The following is an 18,509-nucleotide window of genomic DNA, read 5'->3' as shown; positions in this document are numbered from 1 at the left end:
GATGGGAGAAGGGATTTGGGTGTTGATCTTTAAAAACAGACTATTTTTTAGAGCAGTTTTAGGTTCACAGCAAAATGGAGCAGAAAGTATAGTTTCTATATACCTTCTGTTCCTATAACTCCCTGTCAATCCCTGTCAACATCCTGCACCAGAGTGGGCATAGATTTTTATGATAGTGGAATAGTGACTGAGAATGCAGGCAGCACACTAGGGGAAGTAGAGGAATCACCAATGCAGCATTTAATTACCCTTTCTTTTACTATTTTCAGTGTTGATACCACAGACTTTACACTGCCCTGGACCAGCCTTAGTGTGATGCGAGAATTAGAGATGTGGTATGGATGGTGGTTGGTCCCTGGCAATTCCAAACAGGAAGAAGGAAAATGCATATTGTAGGGACATAAGCAGTAGCATTTGTGAGAGAAGGTTAGACTGTCTGGCTAGCCCTTTTGGTTATAAGGGAATGTTGTAAGTCACTTGTATTTATGGAAGATTATTCCACTAGGAGTTTCTGGTTTCTGATTTGATCATCTTTTTTGTTTGTAAAACATTAACCCAATTTTTTATTGTTGTTATGGTTGGGTTGTTATGAATTGTGTAGTATTAATTTCAAGTTTTTTTCCCTTTTTTTAAAAGTTCATATGAGAGATCCTAATAATCAGCTTCACATAATTAAAAATTTGAAGATAGCAGTAAGCAACATTATCACCCAACCACCTCAGCCTGGAGCCATTCGGAAGCTTTTGAGTGATGTTGTTTCCGGCAGTCAGCCTGCGGAAGGATTAGTAGCTAATGTGATTACAGCAGGAGATTATGACCTCAACATCAGTGGTATGTAATAAGGTTTATTATTTTTTAAATGATTTTTTCTTTTTTAGAAAAAGTAATTCTGTGACTTGGAAATCATTCAACAAACACTTATGTGCTTATGGAATGATAGATTGGGAATACAGTGTTAAAAACAACAGTTATTGCTTTTAAGGAGGTTCTAATCAAGTGAGTAGGCAACCATTCAAGCTATGAATTACATGCTTTTATTTTTTCATAATAAAATTGTTTTGATAGTTCTACTTATAAAGCTAATACACGTTCCATGAGGGCATGAACTTTCGCTCTTTATTTTATTTCTAGTACCTAAAGTAATGCCTAGAATATGTAGATAATATTTCTTCAATGAAAGAACAAACAATAGATAAAAAACATTCTTTTGTGACATAAATAATACTATAATTAAATAAAATTTTATTGTATTTTTTTAATCTTGCTTAGTGTTAAGTGGAGGGAATGTTTTTAATATATAGATAAATATTTAATCTTTTCTGAGTGCTTAATCTAATTTGAATGATAAATATTTTCATGATAAGATTAATACGTAAAGTGAGTTAGCAGTATTTAGTGTGACTCTTTTTCAGTATGAAAAAGACTTAATAGAGGGACATGGGATAGATTTTTTTGAGGGAAAAGATTAAAATACATCATCTAATCAGGATATTTCAGCAGCCTAATAAAATGATCTTTTTAGGTCAGTGCAATTTATAATCTAATATTTTAACATATTTAAAATAACTGCATATTTAAAGATTGTCCTAAATCTACCAGGAGAACTTCAGTGGTATGTTTTAGGTCATGAAGTTATTTGGTGGTACTTGTATAGTTAGAAATATTTGTAGAATTATTTTGTTTCAGTGTTCATAATTTTTCTTCTGTTAATTCCAGCAAGATAAGTTACCTTGATAATTTTAAGTTTAGAATACTACGGTTATCTTTCCATATCAAAATATCTCCTCTCCTCTCTTCTCTTCCTACTCCATGCACTCTCAATGGGGAATGATATCATCCTTCAGTGGAGGGATATTTGGGGGACAAAAAATCTAGATATTACAATGGTTTGTGGCTCTCCAAAGGGCTGTGGTACACAAATAGATACATAGTATATCTGTGGTATTATTTAAAAGTATTTTTTGGGGGAAGGACCAATTAGGAAAGAAAAAGGCTCATGGGGGAGATAATGAAATAAAGTTGCAAAACACTGTTGTTCTCCGTTTTGGACTGGTTATTGTCTAAAGGCCTGCTCCTTAACTGTCATCTTAGGGATTTCCTTCCCTTCCCTTCTCTATTCCCTCATTCATATCTTTTTTGGCATATTTCCTTGGTTTGGTGAAGGACATCTCTAGTAGCTTCCTGAGAAAGTTTGCTTGGAAGGTAAAATTTTTGAGAAATGAATGTCTCAGTGTTTTTTTTCTTTTATACTTGATTGGTAGTTTGTATATATTCTAAGAAATAATTTCTCTCAGAATTGTTTCACTTTTTTATAGCTTCTAGTATTGTAAAGAAACTATATGCCGTTATGATACATCTCCCATTATTCCCTTCAACTTTTAGAAGCTTTTAGAAGCACTTTATCTCTGTTATTTTGAAATTTCATGTTGAACCTGATTTAACTCCTTTTTCACTCATTGTATTGTGTAGCCCCTTTTGATAATCTGGTCGTGCATACTCTGTAGTCCTGAGAAATTTCTTGTTTTTTTTCTTTCTTAACTTCTCCGTTGTTTGCTCTTTCTGCACCGACTACTGTTAGCTGGATGTAGGACTTCCTCAGTTACTCCTCTAATGTTTTCATCTTTCTTCCAACATTGCCCATCTTCATCTCTTATGTCTTTTTGTTTTGCTTTCTGGGGGATATTCTTGACTTTATTTTCTGACCTTTCTATTGAATTTTTAATATTCACTGTCTTTTTTTTTTAAACTTCCCTTGCTCTCTTGATTTTTCTTTTTGTAGCGTATAGTTCTTGTTTCCTGTTGTGGTATCTTAACTCTGAGAATGTTAATAAATTGTTGTTTTTAAGTTTTTTTTCTATCTTGTGATTTTTCTCTCATTTGTATTATTTTTCAGTCTGTTTTGGTCTCTTTTTCATATTGGAAACTTACCTCAAATGTCTGGTGATCCCTTGTCATTGTTTTCTCTTTCTAATTGAGGCATTAAAACCCTGACTGGGCATAACAAACCTTGTCTTCTCTGTTGGGTAGTGAGACTGTAATAGGCTTGTAGGTTGGCCAGTTTTTATTACTGATAGTTTTTTTATGTGGGGTCATTTAGTTTCTTCAGAGTAAGTTTCTCAAATCTGATGTCTGGCTGGCTGTATACTGGGGGTGGGCTGCTTATTTTTTAAATGATGTATTAAAGTGGTTTGGTAGATAGTTTATAGGAACAATGTGGTCATGATGTGGTTGTGAGAAATTATTTTATCCAAGGTATATTATATTCTCAGGCCGCTGCCAACATCTCCACATAAGGAAGGATTGAGTGCTATTTGTCTTTAAACACAGGTGGAGGCACTGCTATATAGCTGAATCCTTTAGGCAGATTTTAGAAAGAATCCCCAGCGTTTCTGGTAAACTACATACAGAAGAAAACAGTTTTTTCAGCTTCTTTTCCTGCTACTTTAGGACATCTCCCTTCAGCTTTATTGTTATGTTAGTCTTGAAGACGGGGAATGTGATATGCTGAAGCACTGAATTCATTTTAATAAAATTCCATTATAACAATAATATTCTTTGGAGATTTATGAGTGATTTTATCCATTTCAAATAAGATATTCTCTATGTCTAGAAATACACTTGTAATTTTTGCTATTAATGTGAGTCAGCATACTTTTTACCCATTCTCTTTAAGAAATACATGTTATATGTTTACCTCATAAGACTAGCTTATCAGTGCCATGTTTTCTTCATCAGATCGGTCAATTAAAGCTAGTGTTCCTTGGTACAGTAATTGGAAAGACACATTGATGGAATTGAAAGAATCCTCATTAAATACAGGTATTTTCTATGTTGGCCTCTGTTTTCCAGGTTGTTCTCACTCTACTCCTTGCCTATTATCTTTTTTTTTTTTTTTTTCTTTACTCATCTACTGCTTTTTTGGGGAATATGTAATTTATTGATTTTAGAGAGAGAGAGAGAGAGAGAAGCATCAGTTTGTTGTTCCACTTAATTATGCATTCATTGGTTGATTCTTGTATTTGCCCTTACCAGGTGTTGAACCTGCAACCTTGGCTTATTGGGATGACGCTCTCAACCAACAGCTACCAGGCCCTGGTCTTTTTTTTTTTATATTTGTTCTAATTTACATGTCTAATTTTTCTAAAACAGAGGCAGTTGGTGATGCTTGTTCAACTTACATTATCTATCCTATAATCTATTGTTTATTGTTTACTCTTGATTTACATTACCTACTAAATCCAGGCATGTTTTTGAATAGTATAATTTGGGTTGCACCTTATTTTGATAAGGAAGAACCTGCCCCCCCCTCGCCCTTTTAAGTGTGTAGTATACTTTTTCTGATTGCTTTTATATTAATTGCTTTTACTCTGTAAAATAACATGATACTCTGGAGAGCAGTCATGTGTAAACAGTATTTTAGAGGATTGTTTAAATATTCTTTCATATTTTTTTCTAAATTTTTATGTAAGAATAAAAAGCATAAAGAACCCTTTAAAAAGTGTTAACCGTTTAAAATGTGGCTAGTCCAGTGCACAAACTTAGTGTTCTTATTTTTCCAATATCTTGAAGTATTTTGCTATTTTTCATCATTCCTATGAATTATCAGTTGCTCTGAACTGTAAGAAAGTGGAAGAATGGTGAAATTGCCTAGAATGATGATATAGTAATGAAATAAGTCACCACTGTTATATCATCCTTCAGTTTTAAATTTTGTGTTGCCCAAAGTATATTGCATCTTTTTTTTTCCACAGCAAAATTGATTTTATTGACGACCTTTTTTAACGTTCTTATCCAAGAATAATCTGTTTCTTCTAGTAGCTCTCTTCTTTTTTTGATCTGTGTCATTACATACCAGTTGCTTTCCTCCAGTTTTTTGCCAATTCATGGTTTTCTGCTTAAAGGTTAAAATAGGACCAAAAAAGAGAAGCATATTGAAAGTTTTGGGTTGTGTACTAATACTTCCCAACAGTGATCTCAGAGCATTTTCTTTTAAGAAGTTATAAGAAGACTGGAGACATCATATTTGTAGTCATTACCTTTGTTTTCATTTATTTTCTTTCATTGAACACAGTTGAGAATTGAGAACTTTTCATTTTTAGTCCATATTGGCAAAAAAAAGAAATTTGACAGTGGTAGGCACAGTTTTTCACAATTAGACAAATCAGAAATGAGTGAATGTAACAGCAGTATTCTAGACTAGCACTGTCCTGTAGAAATTTGTGAGGCACTTGTATAGTTTGTAATGTTCTATAGCTTCAATAAAGAATATAAAAAACAGGTGAAGCCCTGGCCAGTGTGGCTTGGTTGGGCGTTGCCCTGTGCATTGGGGGGTTGCCAGTTCAATTCCCTGTCGGGGCACATACCCAGGTTGCAGGCTCTATCCCCAGTTGGTCGTGCAAGCGAGAGCTGGTCGATGCTTCGCTCTTACAGCAATGTTTCTCTCTCTCTCTCTCTCCCTTCCTCTCTTTATAGAAATCAATAAAAAAAATTTTAAAAAACCCACACAGGTGAATTAATTTTAATACTATATTTTATTTAATCCAGACTATATAAAATGTTATGATTTCAACATGTAATCAATAGAAAATTTATTTTTTTTGTACTATCTTTGAAATCTTATGTGTATTTTATACCTACAGCACATCTTGATTGAGACAAGCCACATTTCAAGTGCCAGCTAGCCACATGTGGCTTGTGGCTACTTACTTATTGGACAGCCTAACTCTAGGCTCTGTTAACAGTGGTGAAATTTATCATATACAGAAATTCCACTTTATGAGTCTTCATATGACAACCTTGAATCAAAATTTTCTCCAACTGAAAAATTGATGACTGAGCAATATATTTTGAAAAACAAAAAGGAAATATAATATTTTCATCTATCTAGTCAGTAATTTAATAGGAAGGACTTCACAGAATATTTTGGGACAAGAACCTAGACCATCTCATTTTGTTACAGGACATGAAATAGTATTCTTTAATCTTTTATGATGATTGTTTAACAAAATTTACTTGATACAGTTTGTAAGTGACAATTGCTGAAGGCAGGCATATGTATGAAGATGATTGGAAGGGATTAGGTGATGTAGAAATAAATTCCTTGGTTTGAATGTTCTGTTTGCTGTTAAGTATAAAAAAATGAAATATTTCGCAGTGATGGAGCAAATAAGATGACATTTATCTCTTCAGCAAAGTTATGAGCCATCACATTTTTCCAAAATGTTCCTTGACTGTGTAAGTACAAGATGAACCAGAAGTAACGATAAACTAGAACTTTAATAGAGATGTATTTGACTCTGGAATCAGTATTTACATGATGGATGTGTTTCCCGGTTCATGCATGACAGTCGATGGGAGAGTTAGTTGCATTCAAAGAATGTTGCCTAATTAAGGTATATACCTTTAAAACCAGGAAAATAGGGAATACAATTTGAGTTTACTATGTTTAAATTCTTACTAAAATTTTTTTAAAGTTTTTTTTTTTTGCTATGCCTTTATTCTTAATTCTGTAAATAATTTGTAAAGAATATTAAAAATATAGAACAACATTGACCAGTTAGTAAATAACAATGACAGTTTTCCCCCCTGATATACTGAAGACCAAAAGGATTATTTTGAAAAGAGGACAATTTATTTTTAAAAAATCTTCCACTGTGGTGTCTTAGAAATTTAAAAATTGGGCATAACTAATTATGACTCTCATCTCTTTGGAATACTTTGATTTTTGCTTATTTTGCTGAAAACACTTGGTTAGAAATAGTCTCCTCAAGAATAGTTTTCATGGGTGTTGTAAAAATACAGAGTATTTCCTAATTATCTAAGATCTTTTGTGATTTGCAAAATGCTCATAAGTCTCAATAGTTCTGGTTTTAGTTTTTTGTAGCTTTCGTATTCGAAGATTCTTTGTGTTAAACCATATTTTCTGATAATCACAGTTTAGTGTCAAATGTTTTTTACTTTGAGGCTATACATTTATCTAATTAAATATTTTACATTTAATTATTTAATTCCTTTCCCTTACTAGGATATTTTAATTATGAATATATACAGGGTGGGGCAAAAGTAGGTTTACAGTTGTTTGTGTGGAAAATAACAGTAATTAAATAGTAATACAAGAATAGCCTGGCCGGGCGTGGCTCAGTGGTTGAGCACCTATCTAGGATCCAGGTGATTGGGGTTCAATTCCTGGTCAGGGCACATGCCCGGGTTGCGGGCTTGATCCCCAGTTAGGGGTGTGTAGGAAGCAGCTGATCAATGACTCTCTCATCGTTGATGTTTCTACCTCTCTCTCTCTCCTTCTCCTTTCCTCTCTCTGAAATCAATAAAGATATATTAAAAAATAATAATATAAGAATAGACTTTTGTGTACTCACAACTGTACCTACTTTTGCCTCACCCTGTATTAAGTTTTGGTATATCTACCACCATTTATCTTAAGTTGCATAGTCATAAATGCCAATGTTATTTGTAATATGTTAATGTTTCGTAGTTCGATAGTGATTTTCTGGCACTGAGCATTTGTGAATGATTAGGAAAGGGTAGATATGTGATTTACAGTGATGCTTATATTTAGGATAGTCAGTCTTTTTCACCTGCAGATTTGGGGTTACGAAGCACTTTGGCTTCAGCGGGATGAGGACCAAAGTTGCTTAGGCTTAGCTCACTGCTGTAGCCCTTATTAGATATTTATTGGGAACAGTGAAACTTCATGTCCCAAATTACTGGCACTAAGAAGGGAACAACGAAGTGGGGTTGGAGAATAGACCATTATTTCGTTTTCTGGCTCTTAGCTGCCTTTCTTACCCTTCCTTACCAAGACAAAATACATTCTGCATAGAGAAACTGGTAGGATAACATGGTTGCTCTTTCAATTCCAAAGAAAGAGCTTGTAGAGATGGAAAGGGGTCTGGGAAGAGTATTAATTTCATCCCAAAATAAGTACAAGAGAATTTCTAAAGAGAGAATTGTCACTAAATGTTGAAGTCTTTTGTTAACATAAAACATTTAAAGACTATGTTTTCCACTTTCTGCAAAAATATCATTTGAAAAACAAAAAGCACATAAAAATAACTGAAGGACTTCTTAATTAGCTCCTTAAGGAAATAAGAGGCTGAAAGGAAAATTTACCTTCTCAACCCTAATATGACCTACCTGAAAGATAAAACCCACTTCTGCCATATATATTTAAAAAATTTTCCTTCGTTCCTCATATCCTTAGTTGAGTGACCAGTGTCTTATACCAGTATTTATGAAGTAGTATTTCAATTTAAGAACTCATATGTGTGTGTATACTTGCTTTTTTTCTTTTTGATTTAATTTAATTTTTAATTATGTAGACATTTATATAGTTCCAAAGTCAAAAAATTATAAAACAAGTTACATTCAGCAAGGTCAAGGTTCTATCCATGTTCCCCCATCCCCTTTCTCACCTCTAATTAGATTTATCCTTCTTCTACTTCTGTGACAATATAAGCAAATAAATAAATGTGTGATTCTTCATATTTTCTTTCCCTTCTTACACAAAAATGCATACTTTTCTGACGTACCTTTTTTTCACTTAACAGTATATTGCAGAGAGCACTTTATTGTAATACAGTGGTATCTCGGTTTTCGAACGTCTCCGTTGACGAACATTTCGGGTTATGAACGCCGTAAACCCAGAAGGAAATGCTTTAGTTTACAAACATGCCTCGGAGGTCGAACATGCCACACGGCTTCCGCTGAGGGCAAGATCCTGAGGCCCAGCTGTCGGCTGTCGATCCCTCGATTTTCCAACATTTCAGAACTCTACCAGTCTTCGGGAACAAAGTACATTCGAAAACCGAGGTACCACTGTATATAAAGATTCCCCCCTTTCTCTTGCAGCTGAATAGTACATCTCCTTAATGAATGTTCCCTTTTGATGAACTTTTGTTGGTTTCCTAGTCTTTTATTACAGATAGTATTGCAACGGGTAGCTATTTTGGAAGATCTAATTTGTTTATGTAGAACTCCCCAACACACCATGAAACAAACTCCTTTTCATATGTCTACAATTTATCTGTTATTTGTTAAATTTAACCAGCATTGAGGCAACAAAGTAAATAGAAAAATAATCAAATTGATATTTCCCAATATCAGTGGAAATTCCTTCCAATTTAACCAAAATTTTCATTATCCTTTCTTTTCTTGTCATTGGTGCTAAGTGAAAGTATACATTAATTTTCTAGACAAAGACTAATTTTGACTGATTGGGGGTAAGATAAATTTATTGGTTGGTAAGAAAATTGGTTTTGTATGGTAGGTGACAGAGACTAGTCTGTGTCATTTATTCTCTAATTTTTGCCACTTTTCATATAGATTGTAGTATTTCTGGGGATGCTTTTCTTCTGTAGCAGTGAACATGAAATTGTTACACTAATAGCCCTCCTAAACAATATATGGGCTATTCTTATAAGGCATTTGTTGGAATTAAAATTTTGTGTGTGTATGTTACCAGGTGAAATAATGGTATTTGGTCAAACTGAATAGCTTTTTTCTGTTCAACCTTCCCAGTCGTTTAAGGTAGTATTGTAATATAAACAGAAAATCTGTTTGCTGTTTTCAGTGATTAAGATGAAAACAAAAAGTACATAAGACTTGGTAATCAGCATAAGTAACTAGGAATAGAGTATCCTTTTAGTAAAACTGTGATTTAGATAATCTACTTACACCTAGTGAAATGACTAAGTTTAAGATCAAATAAAAGATGTTAGAATAGTTGTAATATTAAATGCTTAGCATGGAGTAAGAGGGATTTGACATTTTAAGAAACGCTTAATATACATGCATACAGAAAGTGAAAATACGTATCTTTATATTTGATTATAAGGTAAGTATGCTTTGAACTTCCATTTAAAGAGGTTTTGTTACTGTCATACTCAAGTAATTAAATTATGAAGTAGTGTTTGTCAGCCTTGCCACTGTTGACATTGAGCCAGGTAATTCTTTGCTGTGGGGGGCTGTCTTGTTCTGTTTATTGTAGGATATTTTGCATCATTCCTAACCTTTCCCTTGATGCCAGTAGCACCCCACTCCTCACCCCTAGTTATGATAACCCAGAGTATCTCCAGACATTGCTGAATGTTTCCTGGGGATAAAGTCACTCTCAGTTGAGAACCAGTTTTCTGAAATGATATCATTTATGAAAAGGAGCTACTTAATGACGTGACTAGTGGTGAGGACACAAAACTTTAGCTCTAAAATCTTTTTACCCATATAGATAATATTTAAAGCATTAATAGGTAAGTTGCCAGATTATTGTGTCGGTTTTGGAATAAATCAGCTTTATATTTGCAATATACAGGGTGTCCCAGAGAAATGTATACACACTTTAACAGCTGATTCTATTACATTTTGAAAATGAAATGTATTTTAATAAACACTGCCTTTATAATTATTCAAAGTGTGTATACATTTTTTGGGGACACCCTGTATGTCCTTACATGTATGAATGTATTTGTGTATATGGCTTTATAGACGCACACACATCATATATGTATGTAGTAAAGCACAGGTGAAAAGGCTTGTTTATTGCTAGAAATTACTACCTTATGCCTTTAAGGAGTATGGACTTGAAATTTTGTCTGTTGTAAACTGATTCTATTGAGAAATTTTAACTTTTATTTATGGTTAATTTTAGCTACTACTCCATGGTTTGAGTCTTACAGAGAGACCTTTCTTCAGTCGATGCCAGCATCAGATCATGAATTTCTGAACCACTATTTAGCCTGTATCCTTTGACTTTTTTGTTCTCTTAAAATCAAATGTTTTGAAAGTTACTAATCTCATAAATAGTTATATGAAGGCAAAATTGTTGAAAGGATATAGAAAATGGAGACTTTTTTTATTGATGATGCTTCAAGTTTTTGTTACTATTGTGTTAAGTGGCATCCTAGATACAGGGCTGGTGTAAGAAATTAATTTTTGATTATTAAATAAGAATACTGAGGGCTTGCTTATTGTTTTTCTTTATCCCCCAGCTTGAGTAGTTTATGCATAAGTTTTTAAGGCATTTTAGAAAGAAAAAGTGTAGGTTGCCAGTGTTAACTGCTTGTGATAATTATCTCAAAATTAATTGTTTTTGTAAAAGCTCATGTTTAAAAACAGTTTTCTAGTTTTTTAGTAACCTGTTTTATAGCTGTTAACCTCCTTTGACAGTTAAGGGCTTTTTCGTTTTTTTAAATGAGGTTACAGAGAAAAGTTAAGAGGTAGGATAGAGTATGAAACTTTAAGGAAATGGAATGGGGAGGAGAAAAATTCAGAATTGTTTGATATGATGATAGTTGTACAATTTTGGTATTGTCCATATTCATTTTCTTGGATTTCCATATTGTTATGTAAATGACTTAACAACTGTCAACAAAAATTCTTTAAGATTTATAACCCTGAATTACTTAGAAGTGTTGGAGAAATTATTTTGTGCTTTCTGTAAAAACCTATGAAATCAGATTTTTTTAGCTCAGAAATTATCTTCCTAAGTTTATTTTAATAGGATACTTCTATCATTGAGTGGTAAGTGATAATTACCTTAATAATACGGTTTATAAGGTATGTTGGTAGCATCATCTAGTGAAACAGAACCTATGGAGCAGTTTGCAAAGTTGTCACATGAACAGCATCGAATTCAGCACGGCAATGAGTATTCCTACCCCAAATGGTTTATACCAAATACACTTAAATATTATGTACTTTTACATGATGTAAGTGCAGGAGATGAACAGAGGTAAGCTTTCCATTTTTAATTAAGAAATTTTTTTCTATTAAATGATTTAACTTTTATTCGGACACGGCTTGTTTAAATTTTAGATATATTTTTCATCTAAGGAAGTAAAAATTTATTAATAAAACATTTAACCATGTCTTTTATTTCAGAGTTATATTTTAACAGCTGAGTCATTTTATGTTTGATTTCATATACTTACCCAAACTTTTCTTTCACTATAAATCTTTATTAGTATTATCTTTGTACAGAAGTGCTTGTCATTTTACACCTGTTGGTCTAAGGTGTTATTTCTTACTTTATATAAAATTATTTCTCAGTTTTTCTCTTTTCTCCTTCCTAGTTTTCTTCTGACTTTTCACTTTCTGGCTGTTGCTTATAGGCACTTCATTTTTCACTCTTCACTCTTGTGTCACTTTATATTTTTAGCCTTGATGTTTTTCACAACCTCAAAAACATCCAAACATTTCTTTGTTATGTACCCTTTAATATTTGTTACTAGTGATTTGCTGTAGTCCTTTTATCTTTGAGATAAGTGAATAACTTATCTTTAAAAATAAGTTCTTGAAAAATAACATTAAAAGCAATTTAACTTCCAGTTTTTGTGTTTATTTTGACTTTTGGTTTAAGATGTGTATCAAATTAATCTTTTGTTTCTCACTTTTCTCATGTCACAATGACATTTACAGTATGCAGTTAAGTAATTATTTCTTGCCCTTGTTTTGAGCACTAACTATATTTTTAATAAGTTTTTTTCTGTAAAACCAAAGGATTATTTTGAGAATTACTAATCTTTAGTATTTGAAATCATAAATTGTCTGTAGCCTGTACGATAATGAACAGAAATAATTTGAACTGGCTATTAAGATTAGTTTCTATCAGTTGAATATTGTATGTATTTTCTAGGATATTTAAATGGTAATTCAAGTATTAGATTAGTGATTCTTACGTATAGCAGTATCACTGGTAAAGCAAGCAAAAGTTCAATTTATTGTACAGTGGTACCTCGGTTTTTTAATGTAATCTGTTCCAGAAGACCGTTCGAGTTCTGAAACGTTTGAAAACCGAGGTACTGCTGTACTTGAGTGTATATACATACACTTATATTTATATCTGTATTTATACAAATTTATAACTTTTATCTAGCCTTAATTTTGTGGCAAGTAATATGATTTAATTTGTATGCTAGGCTTGTTATTTGTATAGTATTAGCAATTTGAATATGATACAAGATTTTCCAGGCGTTTTTTTCTCTCTGTGCACCAGATGGCTGATTGACTAAAAATTATTTAAACTAGATTAGCTCTAAGTACCAAAATTTCATTTTCCATCAGAATGTACTGTTTGCTTCTTAGGCTGTTTTGTCATTTGAATTATGTTATTTCCCACCAGCTAGAAAGTTTAGTTAAAGTATGGAAGTCAAAATTATTTTTGTTACAACTGATATATAGCAAGAAAAGTAGATGGATTTTATGTAATTAATACCATGGCTGCTGTTCTTGAGTTTTCGCTCTCCTTTTCTTCTTCTGTATTGTGTCCCTTTGGAGATAGCAAAGTAAAGGGTAAACTGGCAGCAAAAGATGTTTTGTAAGTTTTGGGGGGCTATACTTTATATTTAGCACTTAAGTTTTTTGATAAATGTCTGTTCTCTAAGACAGAATTTCCCAAAGTCATGTTTCCTCAAATCAGAATTGAGAGGTACTGTACTGGTCTATAAGTGCAGCTGCTTTTTGTAAATTCATAGTGCACATTAGCAAATGGAAGATTCAGTGATGGTTTGCTGCAAAGAAACTGACTTTGTTTACTTAATTCCCCAAACTAGTTTGACCACCAGAACTCTCTTTGAATAACGTAGGAGTAGCTTGCAAAATTATATTCCATGAAACACTTTGGAAACTTTGCTTTATCCAAGCTAGATAAACTTCAGTTAAGACCATTATCTTTGTTTTCATTTTAAAATTATTCTGTCTCTAATTTTCTGTCCCCTTTTTAGGGGATTATTTTTGCCTCATTTTTGTATTATTTTAGTATCTTTTATTGCCTAAGGCCTGCTCCCCATTTGTTACAAACTTTTTTTAATTTTTTAATTTAGAGCTGAATCCATTTATGAAGAAATGAAACAGAAATATGGAACTCAGGCTTGCTATTTACTTAAAATTAATTCTCGAACATCTAATCGAGCATCAGATGAACAGATACCAGATCCTTGGAGTCAGTATCTTCAGAAAAATAGTATTCAAAACCAGGTATATGTAAAAAAACACACCAATGAAACCATAAAAGCTGTATTTCAGTTTTATGACATAATGATATCACTGTAGAATTTTTTATGTCTTTGTTTAACTAATAGAATTAATAATATTTACTTTGGAATATGGCTGGTTTTCATCCATCATGTGAGCCCTTAAATCAGTGGTTCAAAGCTGTTTTTAACTAATAATAATCATCTCTATGTGTACTCCTTTCAGGCACATAATATCAGTGTTAACTGATCTTTTTTCCTTAAAAGATGAAAAGTGAATTACACGTTAAGAACTAACTGTTGTCTGTTGGCTAAAATGGGTTGGTATACGGTTTCACACTGTCAAACTTTTACGATAGCATTGTATGCCAGTTGGTAGTGTTATCAGTTGAAGTGGGGTGTCCCTATGGAAGTGTGGGATCCCTTTCCCCATTGGGTGCTGGGGGTTGGGTTCTTATGATACCTTGAGAAAAAGAATTTTCTAAGACTCTCACGGGAGAATGAGTGATTTTTATTTGCATGGAGTTACATCCCTTGGTTTCCAAAGTCCCATTTCCCTTAAATCAGTCCTGGACAAGGTACAGGTGGGCCTTCAGTAGAGCTAAAAGCAAAGCCAGTGTCCAAAGTTTCCATTCCGTGGTGGAGTTAAGCCTGGCATAGCATCAGGTTAGTCACAGTCCATTAGTCCTTTGTGAGTGGGGTCTACATGGCTATGGGGCCATGTGGTCTAGTGCAAGGGAGTGTGCCGCCTTCAACAAAAGGGCCAGAAGCCCAGCATGCCTGAGGAAGAGAGGGAACCCCTTTGTTTAGGAGCTTAAATATAAAATCTTCCAGTGCTTGCAGTGGCCACACCTACACACCTCCTCTGGCCAATGCCCTCTTCCCAGGTATGACTGACAGACAAGCACCCTCCCTATGTCATTTAGACTTTGCTGGGCATACAGCTATTCTTTGTTTTGTTTCAGTCCCTTCCCCCAGGATTTATGGGGAATAGAGCTGGAGAGTGTTAAGCTGCAGTATCCTGGCACAAATGGCATGCCTATATTTGCTCCTTTCCTGTTAATTAATTAATAACTGGGTTAATTACAGCAGTATCAGTAGTAGTCAAATGACAAGATCCTAAGATTAGTTCAGATAATCCAGAGTTGACTTTTTTGTTTAGAAGTAGGATTTCTTAAGTAAATGGAAAATATATTTATATTTTGTATAATCAAACTACACTATATACTTTATATATTTTTAAAAAATATCAATTATAAAAAAGTTTATGTAACTTTTGATGTGCAACTGTAAATATTTAATGATCTGTTTATTTGCCCTATATTTCTATATTCACATATGGAAATTTTGATCCATATATAGTTTTGTACTGATATTTTAATATTGAGATGATTGCTGACCTTCTTTAAGATAATGCTGAGGGAAAGTGAGAAAAAAAGAACCAGTTGGATGTGAAGGGGCTCTATTTTTTAAACGGTCCTTCAGAGCTACCCTCAGAATAGGAACAGTATTGAAGTAATCAATTTATAGCCCAGCATCTAAAGTTCGGAAGGGCAATGTAAGTCAGATTGTTCAGTTTGAGAACTTTTAATACAAGACCAGAGGTTTTAATATTTCTATAGCTTATAACCCTAGAGGCCCAGGATTGGAGGATAGTTTAAAGGTTATCAAATCTAACCCCTGTTTTCTAATGCTTTAATTTCCTTTGAATCTATGAATGACCTCATCTAGTGACAGTATGCACTATCAGGTGACCCTTTCCATGTCTGAACAGTTTGAGGATCAACCAAAAATTTTCTCCATTTGTTTGTACTCATTAGTTCTGTGAGGACTGTACCAGTTTTCTAAAACAACTTTCAGAATACAGGAGGATGGTGCTCATGTCCCCTTTTATATTTTTCTAGGCTAAATATACCCAATCTTTTTCAAATCTTTCTTAAAGGGTGGTTTCAGACTGTTTCTTGTGATCACTTTTCTCTTACTAAGTCCTAGTTGATATATTTCTCTCAAGGTGTGGCACTCAGAATAATACTTTATACTTACTGGTCTCATTAACTAGTCTGAGTATTTTTAGTTTTTTCCTTTGTTGACTGAGAAATCAGTGTCTTTGTACAAATAAATATTGCATTGGATATTTTTCCAAAACATTTTGATATGTTCAGTGTGTACATCAACCTATTAACCACTGGGTTCATTACCAGGAGATTCCATACCACCTCTTTTTTTCTCCCTGGGCTTGATTTTAGTAGTACATCTCTCTTGCCATTATTCCTTACTTAGACACATATACAGACTCAGATCAGCATATACTTATCACATGCAAACAGATAAACTGAGATAGAGATTATTTGAATTTAGAAGAATTAGGGTAGTAGACTGAATGTGAAAGGGAATTTAAGAATATAGTAGGTATGGACTGGAGTGCTAGAAAAAGATACATGGAAAAAGTTAAGAATTTGGAGGATCAGAAGAAAAGAGACTTGCTGTAGCAAATAAATGAGGTTTACAGTTAGCAGAGAACCATATTTGCTGATGGATTTAGTGTTATATTAAACATGTTTAAATACAAGTGCTAATGCTTTTTATTTTGTTTTGATAGGAATCATATGAAGATGGACCTTGTATTATATCTTCAAATAAGAATTCTGATAGTAACTTGCTTTCATTGGATGGATTCGATAACGAAGTCAAAGGTCTTGATATACTTTCTCTAAATTTCTCTTTTTGATTGAAAATATGCAGTTGTCAAAGAATGCTAAACTTTTTGTAGTTAAAGATGGGGGCAGTATTCAAAATAGAAAAGATTATCTACAGGTTAGCTTTTCTTCTGAAGATTTTGTTGAGACATTGAGTTTTATTTGATACTTAAAATTTGTTTTATAAGAGTAATACATTTCTTAAAAATTTGTAGAAAGCAAGGGGACATAAGATGTGCAGCATGAATTATTTCCAAAATTCACATGATTTGAGTTTTGTTTTTGTATTTTAAATTACGGTTTTGGTAATAGGGGTAGTTTTACAATTTTTTATTATATTATTGCTTAGTTGTGCTAATTGAAAGTAATTCTTTATATTTGAAATGTATTTTTCTTGATTTATTTACATGACTTTAAAAATTTCTATTATGTGTAACTAGTATTCACCCAAGCTCTGTAATTTTAAAAGGGAAAAGATTAATGTTACTGTATTGTAGACATCTAAGATATTCAAAAAAGTAAAGGATTCTAGCATTCTTTTTTTTCCTTTAGCAGAATGGTAGTAATATTGTTACAGTCTGAGAGTAAAAGAAAGATCTGTTTTTCAGTAGATGGCTTACCAAATAACTTTAGAGCTCACCCACTTCAATTGGACCCATCCACTGAACCTTCCAACAGCATTGATGGCACAGATCATGTAAAATCTGCTTCATCATTACATGAAACAAAGAAAGCAAATACTGGAATTATTCATGGTGCATGTTTAACCCTTACTGATCATGATAGAATTCGACAGTTTATACAAGAATTCACATTTCGAGGCCTTTTGCCGCATATAGAGAAAACAATTCGGCAATTAAATGATCAGGTAAGATTTACCTTTTTTAGATTAGTAATTTAAAATTTTAGTAAATAGTAAACTTGAGAATATAGTAGAATAAGTTATTTAAAGTATTTGAAGTTGTTTTTTTTTTTTAAAGAAAGACCAATATTAGGATTTAGTAACATTACTGTCTCTAATGAGATTCTATTAAATCTTGTAAGAGGCTTATTTATTTTCACTAGGGATTTTTCAGCATATTAGTTTTTGAAAATATCAGTGTTGTTAAAGTGAACATTTGCTCACTACTGAAGTTTTTTACTTACTTAGAATTTTTCTTTTTTATGTAAAAGAAAAATACTCAATTCTCATATTTGTCAACATATTTAATCTTTTCTCTTAGCTAATATCAAGAAAAGGTTTGAGTCGGTCTCTGTTTTCTGCAACTAAAAAATGGTTTAGTGGCAGTAAAGTTCCAGAAAAGAGCATTAATGAGCTGAAAAATACATCTGGATTGCTGTGAGTGAAATATTATCATTTTCGTTTTTCCCGTATTTAACTCTGACTAGTGTTTGACTATATGATGTCTTGTAAAAAATGACTATTTCTTCACTTCCTTACTTTCATATTGGTCAGATACTGGGGTGGGTAAGAACAGTGACTATAGGTAAAATCCATGAATTAAGAAAAAGCTGTTAAGTAATTGGGTATCTAAAAATAAAGAAGATAACTGATTAAGTCACAAAATCACTTTACTTTGGTTCTGTTTCCCTATTTATAAAACGATGGAGTTAGGTTAGTTGTTCATTAATGACTCTTCTATGTTAAAACACTGTTCTTAGGATTCTAAGACAGCTATATTTAGAAAATTTTCTTTAATATAAAATCCTGTTTTAAGGGAAAGTGAAATTAACCCATTTTGGATTTAATAATGGTTGTATTTAAAACTGGAATTAACTATTTACTTCATAATTTGACCATGGAGAAGGTGCTTGCCTGTTGTCGAGAAGT

At 32.8% G+C, this 18,509-nt stretch overlaps 1 protein-coding gene across 5 annotated transcripts in view; it reads left to right on the top strand.

Annotated features, from left to right (window-relative positions):
- TRAPPC8 (trafficking protein particle complex subunit 8) overlaps positions 1-18,509 on the top strand; it is a 67,118-nt gene that overhangs the window by 6,141 nt on the left and 42,468 nt on the right. The window contains exons 2-9 of one of the 5 annotated variants that reach the window (XM_016195928.2): positions 637-831; positions 3,736-3,819; positions 10,661-10,750; positions 11,569-11,743; positions 13,833-13,986; positions 16,582-16,675; positions 17,287-17,546; positions 17,902-18,017. In XM_016195928.2, the coding sequence (XP_016051414.2) occupies positions 637-831; positions 3,736-3,819; positions 10,661-10,750; positions 11,569-11,743; positions 13,833-13,986; positions 16,582-16,675; positions 17,287-17,546; positions 17,902-18,017 (1,168 nt within the window). Of the gene's footprint in view, positions 1-636; positions 832-3,735; positions 3,820-10,660; positions 10,751-11,568; positions 11,744-13,832; positions 13,987-16,581; positions 16,676-17,286; positions 17,547-17,901; positions 18,018-18,509 lie in introns of those variants that run through there. The other 4 variants (XM_016195930.2, XM_016195931.2, XM_016195932.2 and 1 more) reach the window with 4 other exon arrangements.

Source organism: Miniopterus natalensis, chromosome 7 (assembly GCF_054644295.1).
Source record: "Miniopterus natalensis isolate mMinNat1 chromosome 7, mMinNat1.hap1, whole genome shotgun sequence".
NCBI classification, from domain to species: domain Eukaryota; kingdom Metazoa; phylum Chordata; class Mammalia; order Chiroptera; family Miniopteridae; genus Miniopterus; species Miniopterus natalensis.
The sequence above is the reverse complement of the archived record's forward strand: the minus strand, read 5'-3'. Positions and strand labels throughout refer to the sequence as shown.